This window comes from Elephas maximus, chromosome 1 (genome assembly GCF_024166365.1).
Source record: "Elephas maximus indicus isolate mEleMax1 chromosome 1, mEleMax1 primary haplotype, whole genome shotgun sequence".
NCBI lineage: Eukaryota > Metazoa > Chordata > Mammalia > Proboscidea > Elephantidae > Elephas > Elephas maximus.
In genome coordinates, this window is record NC_064819.1 from 43,645,714 (window position 1) to 43,666,996 (window position 21,283).

Here is a 21,283-nt window from a genome sequence, read left to right on the forward strand (position 1 = left end):
AATAGCAAGCTGCCTTAGCATTTTTTTTTCCTTTGCTTGTTTGTTTTTGGCTCTTGTTTCTCTTTCCTCTCTCTCCTCTTTCCCATACCCCTATTAGCTCCACTCATCACAACCTCCCTCCTCTTTCATGCCTACCTGCACCATGCTCTGAGCATCACAGCCCATAGCAGCACAGGCACGGCCTACTGGAACCTGCCCAGCACTAATTTCTGGCCCGCCATGTTGGCCCTACTATGTGCCACAAACAATCCATCGTATCCCCTCCCCTTCAGCTGGGCCTGCCCTGCTGCACCACAGCCCACTGGACAAGGAGGTGAAAATGATCGTGACTGTAGACAAGCAAACAACAAAGAATGCACAGCCTGCCTGCTCAGTTAAACCAAATAAAACAAAAAAGCGGGATGAAACAAACAAATCTACAATCAAGAAGCGAAGAAAGTAATTATTGAATGTCCTGAAGACAGCAGACAATATCAAAACATATTAAAAAAAAAACAGGACAGTATGGTTTCAGTAGGTGTGCAAAATAAAACAGCGTATGACTTTCCAGTAGAAGAAAAGACACTAGAACTACCTGACAGGGAATTCAAGTCTCTACTATTCAGAGCAATCCAAGAGTTGAAGCAAAAAGCAGACAGAAATGAGGAAAAAATAGACAAATTTATGGAAAAGGAAGACAAATTCATGGAATATACAGACAAAAAAAAAATGAAACAATTCAGGAAAATAATACAGGAACAAAATGCCAAAATAAATTCACAACTAGAAACCATTCAAAAAGAACAATTACAAATCCAAAAGATAAACAACAAGATTTCAGAAATGGACAGTGTCATAGAAGGGCTGAGGAGCAGGTTTGAAATGATGGAAGACAGAATCAGCCAAATTGAAGACAAACACTTGGCTACAACTCTGAGGAAAAATCAGAAAAAAGAATGAAGAAAAATCAAGAAATCCTGAGAATTATGTGGGATACAATCAAAAGCAAAAATTTGTGAGTGATTGGAATTCCAGAACAGGGAGAGAAAACGGAAAACACAGAGAGGATCATTGAAGAATTGCTGATAGAAAACATCCCTAATATCATGAATGATGAAAAGCTGACCATCCAAGAAGCTCAGTGAACGCCATATAGGATGGACCCCAAAAGAAAAACACAAAGGCATATCTAAATCACACTTGCTAAAACCAAAGACAAAAATCCTGCACGCAGCTCGAGCAAAACAAAAAGTCACGTACAGGGGAGAAACAATGAGATTAAGCTCTGATTACTCAGCAGAAACCATGTAGGCAAGAAGGCAATGGGATGACATGTATAAAACCTTGAAAGAAAAAAACCGCCAACCAAGAATAATATATTCTGCAAAACTTTCATTCAAATATGATGGTGAAATTAGGGTATTTCCAGATAAGCAGAAATTAAAGGAATATGTGAAAACCAAACCAAACCTACAAGAATTATTAAAGGGAGTCCTTTGGTCTGAGAACAATCAACATCAGACCATAGCCTGAATCTAGGATGCAAGGTTGTACCAGCCAGATACCAACCTAGGAAATGAATTCTCAAGGACTATCCAAAACCAAAAGAATTGCAGCAGGGCACCAGAAAGGTTAATCTGTAAATTGTAACGTCAGAACAATAAAAGAGGGAATAAATGGTATAGGTATAGAACCTTCTAATGGAGAGGAAGGCAAGGTGATACCAAGTAATAATAGACTGGTTCAGACCTAGGAAGATAAGGATAAATTTCAAGGTAACCACAAAGAAAGTTAACAAACGTACTCATCAAAATAAAGAAGAAAAACATAAAGTCTCACTAAAAACAAAATCTACAAAAAGAAAAGAAAAAAATCCATAAACAAAAGGAACTCATCTGGAGGACGTCATGTTGATTGAAATAAGTCAATCACAAAAGGACAAATACTGTATGAGACCACGACTGTAAAAACTCATGAAAAGATTTACATACAAAAAGAAACAATTTTGATGGTTACGAGGAGGGGGTGGGGATGGAAAAAATGCTTAATAGATAAGTGGTAACTTTGGTGAAGGGTAAGACAGTACGCAATACTGGGGAAGCCAGCACAACCTGTACAAGGCAAGGCCATGGTAGCTCCATAGACATATCCAAACTCCCTGAGGAACCGAATTTCTGGGCTGAGGGCTGTGGAGACAATGGTCTCAGGGAATACCTAGTTCATTTGGCCTAACAGAGTTTATAAAGAATATGTTTTACATTCTACTCTGGTGAGTAGCATCTGAGGTCTTAAAAGCCCTGTGAGTGGCCATCTAGGATACTCCACTGGTCTCATCCCTTTGGGAGCAAGGAAGAATGAAGAAAACCAAAGACAAAAGGGAAAGATTAGTCCCAAGGACGAATGGACCACATCTACCATGGCCTCCACCAGACTGGGTCCAGTACAACTAGAAGGTGCCCGGCTACCACCACTGACTGCTCTGACGGATCACAGTAGGGGGTCCTGGACAGAGCTGGAGAAAAATGTAGAACAAAATTCTAACTCAAGAAGAAAGACCAGACTTGCTGGCCTGACAGAGACTGGAGAAACGCTGAGAGTATGGCCCCAGGGCACACTTTTGGCTCAGTATTGAGGTCACTCCTGAGGTTCTCCCTTCAGCCAAATATTGAACAGGCCCATGGAACAAAACAAGACTAAAGGGGCGCTTCAGCCCTGGGGCAGGGACTGGAAGGCAGGAGGGAATAGGAAAGCTAGTAATAGGGAACCCAGGGTCAAGAAGGGGGAGTGTTGACTTGTGGGGTTGTTAACCAGTGTCATACAACAATGTGTGTACTAAGTGTTTGATGAGAAAGTAGTTTGTTCTGTAAACCTTCATCTAAAGTTCAGTAAAAAAAGAAGGAATCTGAATCAAGAAGGACTCAGGAGCTGTTTGCATAGGAAGGTTCTGCATCGAACTTTGTTCCAGTCTCAGGGGTTTTTATTCCTGTGTCTCTAAAGGGAGGTTCTTTGTTTACATGAATAACTTTTATGTTCTGGGATGAATTAAGGTCAGATAGCCCCACTGGGGGTCTTAGATGATCACTTGCCACAATTCATCCCCAAATGCTTGCTTGGATCCCTAGAGGCACAGGTGGAACTGTCACCTCTGATATCTTCTTACCTGTGTTGTTCTGTCATCTTGCCCTACCACCTCTGTCTTTGTTTTGTGAATAACCTTGGTGTTTCCCTCTGTGTTTTTATGTTTTTTCCTCCTCCCTATCCTGTCTTCTCTTAGGCTCAGGCTATCAGCTCAGAACAAATAGGACCACAGCCTTATCCTCAATGTGTCTTGGAAATCCTTGGAAACACATCCCTGGGCTTCTGGACATCATTTGGGAAAATAGAAGGTGTAGTACCCAGTCACCAACTGCAGCACAAATAGGAGTCTGCTGAGGAGAAAATGCTCATTTTTCCCTAGCCCCTGCAGTAGTCGGATAACACAGGCAGAGGACTTGGGGAATTAGAATAAATGTATTTTATTGCTGTTGTTCATATCAGAAATATCTTCTGCTTTTCTCCTCCCCTACCCCAGCAAATCCCCTGCTCTTATAGCCTGAGAATTTAGATACCAGAATTTCACGTGGACATTTCAGGAGGAGGGAGGCATTTCCAGATGGCTTAGAAAACTCCAAATTTCAATGAGTCTGTGACTGGCAATCACCTTACATTTAAAACAGAAGTAGCTGTTTTAAGCCTGTCCAGTGCAGCCATTTCTGGGGAAATTCACTGTACCTCCCATCTATTGGATAAGTCCCCAATTTTAAAGCTAAATCTGATTTGGTTATAGCCTTCACAGGACAATCCCATTGGTTTGCTCTCTTTTGCAGATAGCGGATCTTGGTGTTGCTTCCCTTAAGACGTGGAGTAAGCTGACTAAAGAGGAACATAATGAGCAGAGGAAGGTGAATTGTACCTCCAAGAGAAATGGTGGCACCCTCTACTACATGGCCCCTGAGCATCTGAATGATGTCAACGCAAAGCCCACAGAAAAATCAGATGTATACAGCTTTGCCATAGTACTTTGGGCAATTTTTGCTAATAAGGAGCCATATGAAAGTAAGACATTTGTAGAGAAGCGGAATTTGGGTGCTAATCAAGATTGCTACATGAAATAATGGCCTTCAGTGAACTCAGTTAAGATTTAGAATTGTTTGTTCATTTAATGTGTGCCATACTTTTTTATACCCACTATAAGCTCCGTGAGGGCTGGGACCTGGTCTCACTTACTCACCACTGTTTCCCCGGCACCTACATACGCAGTGCCTGGAGCATAGTAGGTGCTTAGTACTTTTTTGTTGAATGAATAATACCGATTTAGGAATTGGGGCTCATAGGACCAATAGGAGCCTTGATAGTATGTCTAACCTGGGGAGGCGCTGTAAAGTTCCAGGATTCTCCCCAGACAGGAAAGCTTGCTTACTCCTGCTTATATGAACTTGCCCTTCTGTGCTACAAGGCATTAACATACTTTCATTCATTCAAGTTTTTTTTTCCCATACTTGTCTGGGCACTGTGATAGGTACTAGGACCATAAAGATGAATGAGACATGATTCATGCAGGAGAACAGATAGATAAATAACCATTCTTTAATTTTCTAAGTGCCTTAACTATTGGTACTTTAGGTACCATCAGCTACCATGGTTGAATGACCATCTCTTTGCTGATGGTTCTCAAATCTCTGTCTCTAACCCTGGCCTGGATATCCAGTTATCTCTTAGTCAGATCCATTACTTGTACTCGAAGAGCCTCCAAAGCAACATTCCTCCCAGAAACCCATCTCCTGACTGTTCTCCCGTAGCTCACCCATCTTTGCTGCTCCTCTTATGGTCAGAAAACGACATCAGCATCCACCTACCTAGGTTGCCCAACCAGAAAATTTAGGATTATCCCAGACTGAGCCTTGCCCTTCTTTTCCTGCATCCAACCAGATGTTAAAACTGTGAATTCTGTATATATGATCCAAAGTCTGTCATGAATCCACCCACTTCTGTCTGTCCCCACTGGCCTTTTTTTAGTTCAGGCCTTCCCTAGTTCTGCGGCAGACTCCTTGTCTGTCTCACTTTATCCTCATCCAGCCCACCATTTGCCCTGCAGCCGGAACTATCATCCCAAAATGACAAGCTCACTCACCTAGTTAAAATCCTTCAGAGAATCCCAGGGTCTTCAGTTTCTCAGCATGGAATACAAGGCCCTTTATGGTTTGGCCTTTTTCTTCTCTCTAGCTTTATCCCTTCCCATTCCCGCCTTTGTCAGAATGCCTAGTTTTGCTTGTATTTCAGGGACACATCATGATTTCTGTAACTTCCAATCTGTTCATCTCCCACTTCCCTAGCCTGCAATCCTCCTCCAAGTCCTCCTTCCCCATTCTTTCCCTGGATAAATCTGACTTACTTTTCTGGACTCAACACAGCCTTTTCTGACCTTCTAGTCCTGATTGTGTTATCAGAACCCCTGGTACTTCCTTCTTTCACAGCAGTTAGCACTCAGTATTTCATGTCACTCTCATTGAGCTGAGCTCCTTAAAGGCAAGGGCTGTACTGTATTCTTCTTTATATTAAAATCTGGATTATGTCCCTGGGCTTACCCACATACTCCATTTATTCTACCAGGAGGCAGCTTTGTGGCTAATTCTTTCATGTGCAGAAATAAGAATGTTGTTTGATCATCTCTGCAAAGGAATATGTGAGCTTCTTGTCCCAAGTTCATTCTGTCCCTGCTGAGTGAGGCAGCAACATTGTCCACGTTCTGTTACCTTCCTGCTGGAGAGAGGAGTAAGACCTGAAAGAGAGTCTCAGCTGAAGCTCCTCTTTGCCTTATAGATGCCATCTGTGAGCAGCAGTTGATATTATGCATTAAATCTGGGAACAGGCCAAATGTGGAAGACATCATTGAGCACTGCCCAGAGGAGATTATTAGCCTCATGAAGCACTGCTGGGAGGCAAGCCCGGAAGTTCGGCCAACGTTTGCTGGTAAGAGCATCTATTATGACTGTAAGATGCCTCCTAGGTGGTGATTTCAGTAACTTGGTTTGAGTCTTCGAAGAGCTGAGTCCCGCTTTACTCATGGTTTCAAATATTTTGCGCAATGAAAACATGCCGTACCTCCCCAAAGCATGAAACCTAAACAAATGGCCATTTTTCTATACATTCTTCTTGGATGGTCCCTCTTGGTTTTTACCTTCTGTTACTGCCTTTCCCTTCCTTTGTATATTTGGCATCTTTGTAAGTGTATTTGGCCATTTAGATTGGACGCGCAGTAGAGGGAGAAAGAAAGGGACGTGATCTTTGCCAAGTCCACGCACTTCTTATCCACTGTCACATGCTACCTAGGACCCCGAGGGAGCTGCAGAGGAAAGAAGAAGAAAATCAGTTGAGGAAAAGAGAAACAGTTGGAAGGCACTACGGCACTTTGCCCCTGTAATTTCTGCTCTGAGAAAATAGAATAAAAGCACCAAAGAATTCCAGGGATACTTTGATTTAGTTACCTGTTTTCTTTATGCACTTAGCCTTAATCTTCTGTTTTTTTTTTTTTTCTCTTTTATAACGCCTTTTTCATTTTTTTAATTAAAGTTCTCTTTTGAGATAATCGTAGATTCAACATACAGTTGTAAGAAGTAATGTAGAGAGATCCCATGTACTCTTTACCCAGTATCCCCCAGTGATAACGTCTTATTAAACTGTAGTACAATATCACAACTAGGGTATTGACAAGGATACAGTCAGATACAGAGGAATCTCTCATGTAACCTTTTTGTAGCTGTACCCACCTCCTTCCCCTCACCCTCTCCTTGACTCCTGGCAGTCACCAGTCTGTTCTCCATCTCTGTAGTTTTGTCATTTCAAGAATGTTATATAAATGGATTTATCCAGTATATAACCATTTGGCGTTGGCTTTTTTTTTCACTCAACGTACTTCTCTGCAAGCTCATCTAGATTCTTGCGTGTATCCATAGTTTGTTTCTTATTATTGCTGAATAGCATTCCATGATGTGGATGTACCACAATTTAACCATTCACCCATTGAAGGACATCTTGGTATCTAGTTTTTGGCTGTTATGAATAAAGCTACTATAAATATTCATGTACAGTTTTTTGTGGGAATGGAAGTCTTCATGTCTCTGAGATAAATGCCCAGGAGTACAGTGACTAGGTCGTATGATAGTTATGTATACAGTTTTTTTTTTTTTTTAACTGCCAAACTGTTTTCCAGAGTGGCTGTACTAATTACATTCCCACCAGCAGTGTGGGAGTGGTTAGTTTTCTCTGCATCCTTGCCAGCATATGGTGTTGTCACTATTTTTATTTTAGCCATTCTGATAGGTATGTAGTGATACCTCACTGTGGTTTGAATTTTTCTTTAATTGCTAATGATGTTGAATTTCTTGATATACTTATTTCACCTTCTTTGGTGAAATGCTACTTCATGTCTTTTGTCCGTTTCTAATTGGATTGAGTTTTTTTACTGTTGAGTTTTGTTTTTATTGTTATTATGCAAGTTTATTGAGCAGATTAGTTTCTCATTAAACAATTAATACACATTGTTTTGTGACATTGGTTGCTAACCACACAATGTGTCCACACTCTATCCTTTTCGACACTGGGTTCTGTATTACCAACTTTCCTATTCCCTCCTGCTTCTAGTCCTTGGCCCTGAGCTGGTGTGCTCATTTACTCTTGTTTTTTTTTTTTTTTTTAATGGGCCTGTCTAATCTTTGGCTGAAGGGTGAACCTCAGAAGTAACTTCAGTACTGAGTTGAAAGGGTGTCCTGGGGCCATGCTCTAGGGGTTGTTCCACTCTCTGTCAGACCAGTAAGTCTGGTCTTTTTTTTTGTGAGTTAGAATTTTGTTCTACATTTTTCTCCAGCTTAGTCCAGGGCCCTTTACTGTGATCCCTGTCAGAGCAGTCAGTGGTGGTAGCTGGGCACCATCTAGTTGTGCTGGAGTCAGTCTGGTGGAGGCTGTGGTAGTTGTGGTCCATTAGTCCTCTGAACTGACCCTTCCCCTTGTGCCTTTGGTTTTCTTCATTCTCACTTGTTCCACATGGGGTGTGTCTTGGTCGTTTAGTGCTGTTATAACAGAAATACCACAAGTGGATGGGCTTATCAAAGAGAAATTTTTTTTCTCACAGTCTAGTAGGCTAGAAGTCCAAACGCAGCATGTTAGTACCAGGGGAAGGCTTTCTGTGTTGGCTCTGGAGGAAGGTCCTTCTCATCAATCTTCCCCCAGTCTAGGACTTTCTCTGCACAGAAACCTCAGGTCCAAAGGATGTGCTCTGCTTCCGGTGCTGCTTTCTTTTTTTTTAATTAATTTTTATTAAGCTTCAAGTGAACATTTACCATTCCAATCAGTCTGTCACATGTAGGTTTACATACATCATACTCCCTTCTCCCACTTGCTCTCCCCCTTTTGAGTCAGCCCTTTCAGTCTCTCGTTTCGTGCCAATTTTGCCATCTTCCCTCTCTCTCTATCTTCCCATCCCCCCTCCAGTCCAGAGTTGCCAACACACTCTCCAGTGTCCACCTAATTTAATTGGCTCACTCTTCATCAGCATCTCTCTCCCCCGCGCTGACCAGTCCTTTTCATGCCTGATGAGTTGTTTTCGGGGATGGTTCCTGTCCTGTGCCATCAGAAGTTCTGGGGAGCATTATCTCTGGGATTCCTCTAGTTGCATTCATATCATTAGGTGTGGTCTTTTTATGAGAATTTGGGGTCTGTATCCCACTGGCCTCCTGCTCCCTCAGGAGTTGTCTGTTGTGCTCCCTAGCAGGGCAGGCATCGATTGTGGCCGGGCACCAACTAGTTCTTCTGGTCTCAGGATAATGTAGGTCTCTGGTTCATGTGGCCCTTTCTGTCTCTTGGGTTCTTAGTTGTCGTGTGGCCTTGGTGTTCTTCCTTTGCCTTTGCTCCAGGTGGGTTGAGACCAATTGATGTATCTTAGATGGCCGCTTGTTGGCATTTAGGACCCCAGGCGCCACAATTCAAAGTGGGATGCAGAATGTTTTCATAATAGAATTATTTTGCCCGTTGACTTAGAAGTCTCCTCAAACCATGTTCCCCAGACCCCAGCCCCTGCTCCGCTGACCTTTGAAGCTTTCATTTTATCCTGGAAACCTCTTTGCTTTTAGTCCAGTCCAATTAGGCTGACCTTCCTTGTATTGTGTGTTGTCTTTCCCTTCACCCAAAGCAGTTCTTATCTACTGATTGATCAATAAAAAACCCTCTCCCTCCCTCCCTCCCTCCCGCTTTGTAACCACAAAAGTATGTGTTCTTCTCCGTTTTTTTCTATTTCTCAAGATCTTATAATAGTGGTCTTATACAATATTTGTCCTTTTGCCTCTGACTCATTTCGCTCAGCATAATGTCTTCCAGGTTCCTCCATGTTATGAAATGTTTCAGAGATTCGTCACTGTTCTTTATCGATGCGTAGTATTCCATTGTGTGAATATACCACAATTTATTTACCCATTCATCTGTTGACTTACATCTTGGTTGCTTCCAGCTTTTTCCTGTTGTAAACAGAGCTGCAATAAACATGGGTGTGCATATGTCTGTTTGTGTGAAGGCTCTTGTATCTCTAGGGTATATTCCGAGGAGTGGGATTTCTGGGTTGTATGGTAGTTCTATTTCTAACTGTTGAAGATAACGCCAGATGGATTTCCAAAGTGGTTGTACCATTTTACAATCCCACCAGCAGTGTATGAGAGTTCCAATCTCTCCACAGCCTCTCCAACATTTATTATTTTGTGTTTTTTGGATTAATGCCAGTCTAGTTGGTGTGAGATGGAATCTCATCATAGTTTTAATTTGCATTTCTCTAATGGCTAATGATCGGGAGCATTTTCTCATGTATCTGTTGGCTGCCTGAATATCTTCTTTAGTGAAATGTGTGTTCATATCCTTTGCCCACTTGTTGATTGGGTTGCTTCTCTTTTTGTGGTTGAGTTTTGACAGAATCGTGTAGATTTTAGAGATCAGGCGCTGGTCTGAGATGTCATAGCTGAATATTCTTTCCCAGTCTGTAGGTGGTCTTTTTACTCTTTTGGTGAAGTCTTTAGATGAGCATAGGTGTTTGATTTTTAGGAGCTCCCAGTTATTGGGTTTCTCTTCATCATTTTTGGTAATGTTTTGTATTCTGTTTATGCCCTGTATTAGGGCTCCTAGGGTTGTCCCTATTTTTTCTTCCATGATCTTTATCGTTTTAGTCTTTATGTTTAGGTCTTTGATCCACTTGGAGTTAGTTTCTGTGCATGGTGTGAGATATGGGTCCTGTTTCATTCTTTCGCAAATGGATATCCAGTTATGCCAGCACCATTTGTTAAAAAGACTATCATTTCCCCAATTGACTGACACTGGTCCTTTGTCAAATATCAGCTGCTCATACATGGATGGATTTATATCTGGGTTCTCAATTCTGTTCCATTGGTCTATGTGCCTGTTGTTGTACCAGTACCAGGCTGTTTCGACTACTGTAGCTGTATAATAGGTTCTGAAATCAGGTAGAATGAGGCCTCCCACTTTCTTCTTCTTTTTCAGTAATGCTTTGCTTCTCCGGGGCTTCTTTCCCTTCCATATGAAATTAGTGATTTGTTTCTCTATCCCCTTAAAATATGACATTGGTATTTGGATTGGAAGTGCGTTATATGTATAGATGGCTTTTGGTAGAATAGACATTTTTACTATGTTAAGTCTTCCTATCCATGAGCAGGGTATGTTCTTCCACTTAAGTATGTCCTTTTGAATTTCTTGTAGCAGAGTTTTATAGTTTTCTTTGTATAGGTCTTTTACATCCTTGGTAAGATTTATTCCTAAGTATTTTATCTTCTTGGGGGCTACTGTGAATGGTATTGATTTGGTTATTTCCTCTTTGGTGTTCTTTTTGTTGATGTAGAGGAATCCAAGTGATATTTGTATGTTTATAACCTGAGACTCTTCCAAACTCTTCTATTAGTTTCAGTAGTTTTCTGGAGGATTCCTTAGGGTTTTCCATGTATACGATCATGTCATCTACAAATAGTGATAGCTTTACTTCCTCCTTGCCAATCTGGATACCCTTTATTTCTTTGTCTAGACTAATTGCCCTGGCTAGGACTTCAAGTAGGATGTTGAATAAGAGTGGTGATAAAGGGCATCCTTGTCTGGTTCCTGTTCTCAGGGGAAATGCTTTCATGTTCTGTCCATTTAGAGTGATATTGGCTGTTGGCTTTGCGTAGATGCCCTTTATTATGTTGAGGAATTTTCCTTCAATTCCTATTTTGGTAAGAGTTTTTATCATAAATGGGTGTTGAACTTTGTCAAATGCCTTTTCTGCATCTGTTGATAAGATCATGTGGTTTTTATCTTTTGTTTTATTTATGTGATGGATTACGTTAATGGTTTTTCTGATATTAAACCAGCCTTGCATACCTGGTATAAATCCCACTTGATCAGGGTGAATTATTTTTTTGATGTGTTGTTGGATTCTATTGGCTAGAATTTTGTTGAGGATTTTTGCATCTATGTTCATGAGGTATATAGGTCTAAAATTTTCTTTTTTTGTAATGTCTTTACCTGGTTTTGGTATCAGGGAGATGGTAGCTTCATGGAATGAGTTGGGTAGTATTCCGTCTTGTTCTATGCTTTGAAATACCTTCAGTAGTAGTGGTGTTAAGTCTTCTCTGAAGGTTTGGTAGAACTCGGCAGTGAAGCCGTCTGGGCCAGGACTTTTTTTTGTTGGAAGCTTTTTGATTACTGTTTCAATCTCTTTTTTTGTTACGGGTCTATTTAGTTGTTCTACTTCTGAATGTGTTAGTTTAGGTAGGTAGTATTTTTCTAAGAATTTATCCATTTCTTCTAGGTTTTCAAATTTGTTAGAGTACAATTTTACGTAGTAATCATTTGGCTCTGTTGTGATGTGGTCCTTCTTGTTTCTCATTCGGGTTATTTGTTTCCTTTCCTGTTTTTCTTTAGTCAGTCTAGCCAATGGTTTATCAATTTTGTTAATTTTTTCAAAGAACCAGCTTTTGGCTTTGTTAATTTTTTCAATTGTTTTTCTGGTCTCTAATTCATTTAGTTCAGCTCTAATTTTTATTATTTGTTTTCTTCTGGTGCCTGATGGGTTCTTTTGTTGCTCACTTTCTATTTGTTCAAGTTGTAGGGACAGTTCTCTGATTTTGTCTCTTTCTTCTTTTTGTACGTGTGCATTTATCGATATAAATTGGCCTCTGAGCCCTGCTTTTGCTGTGTCCCAGAGGTTTTGATAGGAAGTATTTTCATTCTTGTTGCTTTCTAAGAATTTCCTTATTCCCTCCTTGATGTCTTCTATAACCCAGTCTTTTTTCAGGAGGGTATTGTCCATTTTCCAAGTATTTGATTTCTTTTCCCTAGTTTTTCTGTTATTGATTTCTAGCTTCATTGCCTTGTGGTCTGAGAAGATGCTTTGTAATATTTCAATGTTTTGGATTCTACCAAGATTTGTTTTGTGACCTAATATGTGGTCTATTCTAGAGAATGTTCCATGCGCACTAGAAAAAGAAGTATATTTTGCAGCAGTTGGGTGGAGAGTTCTGTATAAGTCTATGAGGTCAAGTTGGTTGATTGTTGTAAGTAGGTCTTCCGTGTCTCTATTGAGCTTCTTACTGGATGTCCTGTCCTTCTCCGAAAGTGGTGTGTTGAAGTCCCCTACTGTAAATGTGGAGGTGTCTATCTCGCTTTTCAATTCTGTTAAAATTTGATTTATGTATCTTGCAGCCCTGTCATTGGGTGCGTAAATATTTAATATGGTTATGTCTTCCTGGATCAATTGTCCCTTTTATCATTATATAGTGTCCTTCTTTATCCTTTGTGGCGGATTTAAGTCTAATGTCTATTTTGTCAGAAATTAATATTGCTACTCCTCTTCTTTTTTGCTTATTATTTGCTTGATATATTTTTTTCCATCCTTTGAGTTTTAGTTAGTTTGTGTCTCTAAGTCTAAGGTGTGTCTCTTGTAGGCAGCATATAGATGGATCGTGTTTCTTTATCCAGTCCATGACTCTCTGTCTCTTTATTGGTGCATTTAGTCCATTTACATTCAGCGTAATTATAGATAAATAAGTTTTTAGTGCTGTCATTTTGATGCCTTTTCATGTGTGTTGTTGGCCTTTTCATTTTTCCACATACTTTTTTGTGCTAAGACGTTTTTCTTAGTAGATTGTGAGATCCTCATTTTCATAATGTTTAACTTTATGTTTGTTGAGTCGTTACGTTTTTCTTGAGTTATGGAATTGATATTCCTTTTTGTGGTTACCTTATTATTTACCCCTATTTTTCTAAGTAAAAACCTAACTTGTATCGTTCTATATCACCTTGTATCACTATCCATCTGGCAGTTCAATGCCTCCTATATTTAGTCCCTCTTTTTGATTATTGTGATCGTTTATCTATTGATTTCCATGATTTCCTGTTATGTGTATTATTTATTTATTTATTTTTTAGAATTAATCTTACTTTGTTTGTTTTTGTGCTTTCCCTATTTGAGTTGCGTTGATATCAGGACGTTCTGTTTTGTGACCTTGTATTGTGCTGGTACCTGATATTATTGGTCATCAGGCCAAACAATCTCCTTAAGCATTTCTTGCAGTCTTGGTTTAGTTTTTGCAAATTCTCTAAACTTGTGTTTATCTGTAAATATCTTAATTTCTCCTTCATATTTCAGAGAGAGTTTTGCTGGATATATGATCCTTGGTTGGCAGTTTTTCTCCTTCAGTGCTCTGTATACGTCGTCCCATTCCCTTCTTGATTGCATGGTTTCTGCTGAGTAGTCTGAACTTATTCTTATTGATTCTCCCTTGAAGGAAACCTTTCTTTTCTCCCTGGCTGCTTTTAAAATTTTCTGTTTATCTTTGGTTTTGGCAGCTTTGATGATAATATGTCTTGGTGTTTTTCTTTTTGGATCAATCTTAAATGGGGTTCGATGAGCATCTTGGATAGATATCCTTTCGTCTTTCATGATGTCAGGGAAGTTTTGTGTCAGGAGTTCTTCAACTATTTTCTCTGTGTTTTCTGTCCCCCCTCCCTGTTCTGGGACTCCAATCACTTGCAAGTTATCCTTCTTGATAGAGTCCCACATGATTCTTAGGGTTTCTTCATTTTTTTTTAATTCTTTTATCTGATTTTTTTTCAGCTATGTTGGAGTTGATTCCCTGGTCCTCCAGAAGTCCCAATCTACGTTCTAATTGCTCGAGTCTGCTCCTCTGACTTCCTATTGCGTTGTCTAATTCTGTAATTTTATTTTTAATCTTTTGGATTTCTACATGCTGTCTCTCTATGGATTCTTGCAACTTATTAATTTTTCCACTATGTTCTTGAATAACCTTTTTGAGTTCTTCAACAGTTTTATCAGTGTGTTCCTTGGCTTTTTCTGCAGTTATCCTAATTTCATTTGTGATATCTTTAAGCATTCTGTAAATTAGTTTTTTGTATTCTGTATCTGATAATTCCAAGATTGTATCTTCATTTGGGAAAGATTTTGATTCATTTGTTTGGGGGGTTGGAGAGGCTGTCATGGTCTGTTTCTTTATGTGGTTTAATATGGACTGCTGTCTCCGAGCCATCACTGGGAATCTAGATTTTCCAGGTAATCAGCTAAAAAAAAATGCAGTCAGATCCCTATCAGAATTCTCCTTCTGGCTCAGGGTATTCGGATGTTAATGGAGCCACTTGCGGAGGGTGGGGGAGGGATCAGAGAGCTAGGTGTGTAGCACCACAGAATATAGAGCTGATCCCCGTGTTCACGCTCCGCCCCCGTCCGCCAGAATCCTGGTAGGACGGCTCCCCGGCTGGGACGCTACTCTCCCCGCTCCAAGATCAGTCACTTCCTCCCGGGGATTTCTCTATCCGGTGCGCTGCACCGCTCGCGCTAACTGAGTGGGCGTGGCCCTCATGAACAGCCGGGCCGCCCCCGGGGTCTATTCAGGGGAATGCGCTCACACCCCGCCTGCTCTCGCCAAGGTCCCAGTGGGACAGCTCCCCGGCTGGGACGCTGCTCTCCCCGCTCCAAGACCAATCACTTCCTCCCGGGGATTTCTCCCTCCGGTGTACCGCGGTGCTGCTTTCTTGATGGTATGAGGTCCCCATGTCTCTCTGCTTGCTTTTCTCTTTTATATCTCAAAAGAGATCGGCTTAAGACACTATCTTATCTTGTATATCTCATCAGTATAACTGCCACTAATCCATCTCATCACATCATAGTGATAGAATTTACAACACATAGGGAGATCACATCAGATGACAAAATGGTAGAGAATTATACAATACCCGGAATCATGGCCTAACCAAGTTGACAGATATTCTGGGGGGACACAGTTCAATCCATGACAGGTGGGACCAGTGGAATATCTTAGATGGCTGCTCACAAGCTTTTAAGACCCTAGACACCACTTACCAATGTCGGGCATAGAACATTTTCTTTTTAAACTGTGTTATGTCAGATGAGCTAGATGTCCCTCAAGGCCATGGGCCCCTAGCCCTCAGCCCAGTAGTTCAGTCCCTCAGGGAGTTTGGATGTATCTATGAAGCTTCCAAGACCTTGCCTTGATCAAGTTGTGCGAACTTTCCAAGTGTTGTGTACTGTCTTACCCTTCACGACCGTTACCACTTATCTGTAGTCTGTTTAGTGTTTTTCCATCCCCCCTTCCTCTCCCTCATAACCATCAAAGATTGTTTCTTTCTGTGTGTAAACCTTTTCGTTTTTCAAGTAGTTGTCTCGTACAGTATTTGTCCTTTTGTGATTGACTTATTTCACTCACAGTAATGCCTTCCAGATTCATCCATGTTGTGAGATGTTTTGCAGATTCATCATTGTTCTTTATTGTTGTGTAGTATTCCATTGTGTGTATGTACCATAGTTTGTTTATCCATCCATCTGTTGATGGGCATCTAGGTTGTTTCCATCTTTTTGCCATTGTGAACAATGCTGCAGTGAACATGGGTGTACATGTCTGTTCGTGTGATGCCTCTTATTTCTTTAGTATATATTCCTAGGAGTGGGATTGCGGATCATATGGTATTTCTATTTCTAGCTTTTTAAGAAGGTGCCACATTGTTTTCCACAGTGGTTATACCATTTTACATTCCCACCAACAGTGCATAAGAATTCCAGTCTCCCCGCAGCCTCTCCAACATTTGTTGTTTTCTGTGGTTTTGATTCCTGCCAGTAATGTTGGGGTGAGATGGTATCTCATTGTATTTTTGTTTTATATTTCTCTAATGGCTGTTGCCTCCACACATCTGTCAGTTTGTCACTGTAGGGGCCTGTGTGTTGGCTGTGATGCTGGAAGCTATGCCATCAGTATTCAGATACTAGCAGGGTCACCCATGGTGGACAGGTTTCAGCTGAGCTTCCAGACTAAGACAGACCAGGAAGAAGCACCTGGTGGTCTACTTCTGAAAAGAATAGCAGTGGGACATTGTCTGATATAGTGCTGGGAGATGAGCCCCTCAGGTTGGAAGGCATTCAGAATGCAACTGGGGAAGAGCTTCCACCTCAAAGTAGAGTCAACCTTAGTGATGTGGATGGAGTCAAGCTTTTGGGACCTTCATTTACTGATGTGGCACAACTCAAAATGAGAAAAAACAGCTTTAAACATCCATTAATAATTGGAACATGGAATGTATGAAGTATGAACCTAGGAAAATTGGGAATCGCCAGAATTAAATGGAATGCATAAACATTGATATTCTAGGCATTAGTGAGCTGAAATGGACTGGTATTGGCCATTTTTAATCTGACAGTTATATGGTCTACTATGCCAGGAATGACAGCTTGAAGAGGAATGGCATTGCTTTCATAGTCAAAAAGAACACTTCAAGATCTGTCCTGAAGTAGAATGCTGTCAGTGATAGGATAATATGTATACACCTACAAGGAAGACCAGTTAATACCGCTATTATTCAAATTTACGCACCAACCACTAAGGCCAAAGATGAAGAAACTGAAGATTCTACCACCTTCTGCAGTCTAAAATTGATCAAACGTGCAATCAGGATGCACTGATAATTACTGGTGATTGGAATGGGAAAGTTGGAAACAAAGAAGAAGGGGGTCGGTAGTTGGAAAATGTGGCCTTGGTGATAGAAACGGTGCCAGAGATCGCATGATAGAATTTTGCAAGACCAACCATTTCTTCATTGCAAATACCTTTTTTCACCAGATAAGTGGCGACTATACACATGGACCTCACCGTATGGAATACACAGGAATCAAGTCGATTACATCTGTGGAAAGAGACAATGGAAAAGCTCAGTATCATGAGTCAGAACAAGGCCAGGGGCTGACTGTGTATCAGACCATCAGTTACTCGTATGCAAGTTCAAGTTGAAACTGAAGAAAATTAGAACAAGTTGACGAGAGCCAAAGTACAACCTTCAGTATACCTCACCTGAATTTAGAGACCATCTCAGGAATAGATTTGACATGTTGAACACTAATGACTGAAGACTAGACGAGTTGTGGAATGAAACAAGGACGTCATACACGAAGAAAGCAAGAGGTCATTAAGAAGACAAAAGAGAAAGAAAAGACCTAAACGGATGTCTGCAGAGACTCTGAAACTTGCTCTTGAGTGTTGAGTAGCTAAAACAAAAGAAAAAAATGATGAAGTAAAAGACCTAAACAGAAGATATCAAAGGGAGGCTCAAAAGGACAAGGTAAGTATTATGATGACGTGCAAAAAGCTGGAGATAGAAAACCAAAAGGGAAGGGCACGCTCAGTGTTTTTCAAGCTGAAAGAACTGAAGAAAAAACCTCAAGCCTCAAGTTGCAATAATGAAGAATTCTATGGGGAAAAAAATTAAACGACGCAGGAAGCATCAAAAGAAGATGGAGGAATACACAGAGTCACTATTCCAAAAAGAATTGGTTGATGTTCAGCCATTTCAGGAGGTAATATATGATCAGGAACCAAGGTTACTGACCCAAGAAGTCCAAGCTGCACTAAAGAATTGGCAAAAAACAAGTCTCCGGGAATTGACAGAATACCAATTGAGATGTTTCAATAATCAGATGCAGCACTGGAAGTGCTCACTCGTCTATGCCACAAAATTTGGAAGACAGCTACCTGGCCAACCAACTGGAAGAGATCCATATTTATGCCTATTCCCAAGAAAGGGGATCCAACCAAATGCAGAAATTATCAAACAATTTCATTGCTATCACATGGAAGCAAAATTTTGCTGAAGATCATTAAGTGGCTGCAGCAGTATACTGACAGGGAACTCCCAGAAATTCAAGCCGGATTTAGAAGAGAACACGGAACCAGGGATATCATTGCTGATGTCAGATGGATCCTGGCTGAAAGCAGAGAATACCGGAAGGACGTTTACCTGTATTTTATTGACTATGCGAAGGCATTCGACAGTGTAGATCATAACAAATTATGGATTACATTGCAGAGAATGAGAATTCTGAAACACTTAATTGTGCTCATGAGGAATCTGTACGTTGGTTAAGAGGCATTCATTCGAACAGAACAAGGGGATACTGCATGGTTTAAAGTCAGGAAAGGTGTGGATCAGGGTTGTATGCTTTCACCATACTTAGTCTGTATGCTGAGCAAATAATCTGAGAAGCTGGACTGTATGAAGAATGGGGCATCAGGATTGAAGGAAAACTCATTAACAACCTGCGTTATGCAGATGACGCAGCCTTACTTGCTGAAAGTGAAGAGGCCTTGAAACACTTACTGATGAAGATCAAAGACCACAGCCTTCAGTATGGATTGCACCTCAACATAAAGAAAACAAAAATCTTCACCACTGAACCAACAAGCAACATCATGATGAAAGGAGAAAAGGTTGAAGTTGTCAGGGATTTCATTTTACTTAGAAAAAAAAAACCAGTGCCATTTTACTTAGATCCGTGATAAACACTCAACGGAAGCAGCAGTCAAGAAATCAAAAGACGCATCGCATTGGGCAAGTTGGCTGCAAAAGACCTCTTTAAAGTGTTGGAAAGCAAAGAGGTCACCTTGAGGACTAAGGTGCGCCTGACCCAAGCCATGGTGTTTTCAATCTCCTTATATGCATGCGAAAGGTGGACAATAAATAAGGAAGACCGAAGAAGAATTGATGCATTTGAATTGTGGTATTGGAGAAGAATATTGAATATACCATGGACTGCCAAAAGAAAAAACAAATCTGTCTTGGAGGAAGTATGACCAGTATGCTCCTTAGAAACAAGGATGGCAAGACTATGTGTCACATACTTTGGACACGTTGTCAGAAGGGATCAGTCACTGGAGAAAGACATCATGCTTGGGTCAGCGAAAAAGAGGAAGACCCTCAATGAGATGGATTGACACAGTGGCTGCAACAGTGGGCACAAGCATAGCAACAATTGTGACGATGGCGCAGGAGCAGGCAGTGTTTCATTCTGTTGTGCATAGGGTTGCTATGATTCAGAACCAACTTGATGGTACCTAACACCCACAACAATGGTTAGTGATTACTAGAATGTCCTCTTTGTGTCTGTCAGCTGCCTGAATGCCTTCTTTGGTGAAGTGTCTGTTCTTATCCTTTGCTCATTTTTTAATTGAATTATTGTCTTTTTGTTGTAGAGGTCTTGGATTTCTCTATAGATTTTAGAGATTAGTAATAGCCAAATTTTTTTTCCCAGTCTGTAGGTTCTCCTTTTACTCTTTTGGGGAAGTCTTTTGATGAGCGTAGTATTTAATTTTTAGAAGACCTCAATTATCTAGCTTATCTTCTGGCGTTTGTGTATCGTTATTCATGGGTTGTATCCTATTTACGCCTTGTATTAGGGCCTCTAGCGTTGACTCTGTTTTTTCTTCTATGATCTTTATAGTTATTGATTTATGTTTAGGTCACTGATCCATTTTTAGTTAGTTTTTTGTGTATGGTCTGAGGTATGGGTCTTGTTCCGTTTTTTTGCAGATGGACATCCAGTTTTGCCAGCATCACTTGTTAACAAAAACAGTCTTTTCTGCATTTGATGGTCTTTGCGCCCTTGTGGAAGATCAGGTGACCATAGGTGGATGGATTTACACCTGGATTCTCAATTCTGTTCCGTCGGTCAATGTATCTGTCGTTGTACCAGTACCAGGCTGTTTTGACCACCATAGCCGTATAATAGGTTCTGAGGTCAGGTAGTGTGAGTCCTCCTACTTTATTTTTCTTCTTCAGTTGTGCTTTACTTATCCAGGACCTCTTTCCTTTGCATATAAAGTTAATGATTAATTTTTCCACCTCATTAAGGAATGCTGTTGGGCTTTGGATCGGGATTGCATTGTATTTGTAGATCGCTTTAGGGTTGATATGATTTGGAATTGACTCAACGGCAACGGGCTTGGTTTTTGGGTAGAATTGACATTTTCAGAATGAGTGATGATAAAGGGCATCCTTGTTCCTGTTCTCAGGGAAAATGTTTTCAGCTTCTCTCTATTGAGAATGATGTTGGCTGTTGGTTTTGCGTAGATGCCCTTTATTATGTTGAGGAATTTCCCTTCTACACCTATTTTATTGAGAATTCTTATTAGGAAGGGGCATTGGACTTTATCAAATGCCTTTTCTGCATTGATTGAGATGATCACGTGATTCTTTTGTTTTATTTATGCAGTGGATTACGTTGATTGATTTTCTAATGTTGAACTCTCCTTACATACCTGGTATGAGTCTCATTTGGTCAGGGTGGTATTTTTTTATACGATACTGAATTCTATTGGCTAGGATTTTGTTGAGAATTTTTACGTGTGTATTCATGAGAGATTTTGGTCTATAATTTTCTTTTTTGTGGCGTCTTTGCTTGGTTTTGGTATCAGGGTTATGCTAGTTTTGTAGAATGAATTCAGAAGTATCCTTTTCTGTGTTCTGAAATAGATTACGTAATACTGGTTCAAGTTCTTCTCTGAATGTTTGGTAGAATTCTCCAGTGACGCCATCTGGGCCAGGGCTTTTTTTGGTTGGGAGTTTTTTAAATTACCTGTACAGTTTCTTCTCTTGTTATTGTTCTGTTCAGATTTTCAACCTCAGTTTGTGTTAGTTTACGTAGGTAGTGTGTTTCTATTAATTTTTCCATTTCCTCTAGGTTTTCAAATTTGTTGGAGTATAGTTTTTCATAGTACCCTGTTATGATCTTCTTTTATTTCAGTTTGGTCTGTTGTAATGTTCCCCATTTCATTTCTTATTTGAGTTATTTGCATCCTCTCAGGAAGGGGCAGAGGCAGTGCAGGGCTTAGGTGGGAGGGAGAAGGGGGAAGATAAAGAAAAATAAAAAACATGGCACTGAGGAGCC

The 21,283-nt window shown here is 40.5% G+C and overlaps 1 protein-coding gene across 7 annotated transcripts in view; it reads left to right on the plus strand.

The window, feature by feature from the left end:
* The window catches only part of RIPK1 (receptor interacting serine/threonine kinase 1), a 69,706-nt gene that overhangs the window by 21,332 nt on the left and 27,091 nt on the right, over positions 1–21,283 (plus strand). For all 7 annotated transcript variants that reach the window (XM_049873903.1, XM_049874056.1, XM_049873819.1 and 4 more), the window contains 2 exons: positions 3,846–4,074; positions 5,839–5,988. In XM_049873903.1, coding sequence (XP_049729860.1) covers positions 3,846–4,074; positions 5,839–5,988 — 379 coding nt within the window. The remainder of the gene's footprint in view (positions 1–3,845; positions 4,075–5,838; positions 5,989–21,283) is intronic.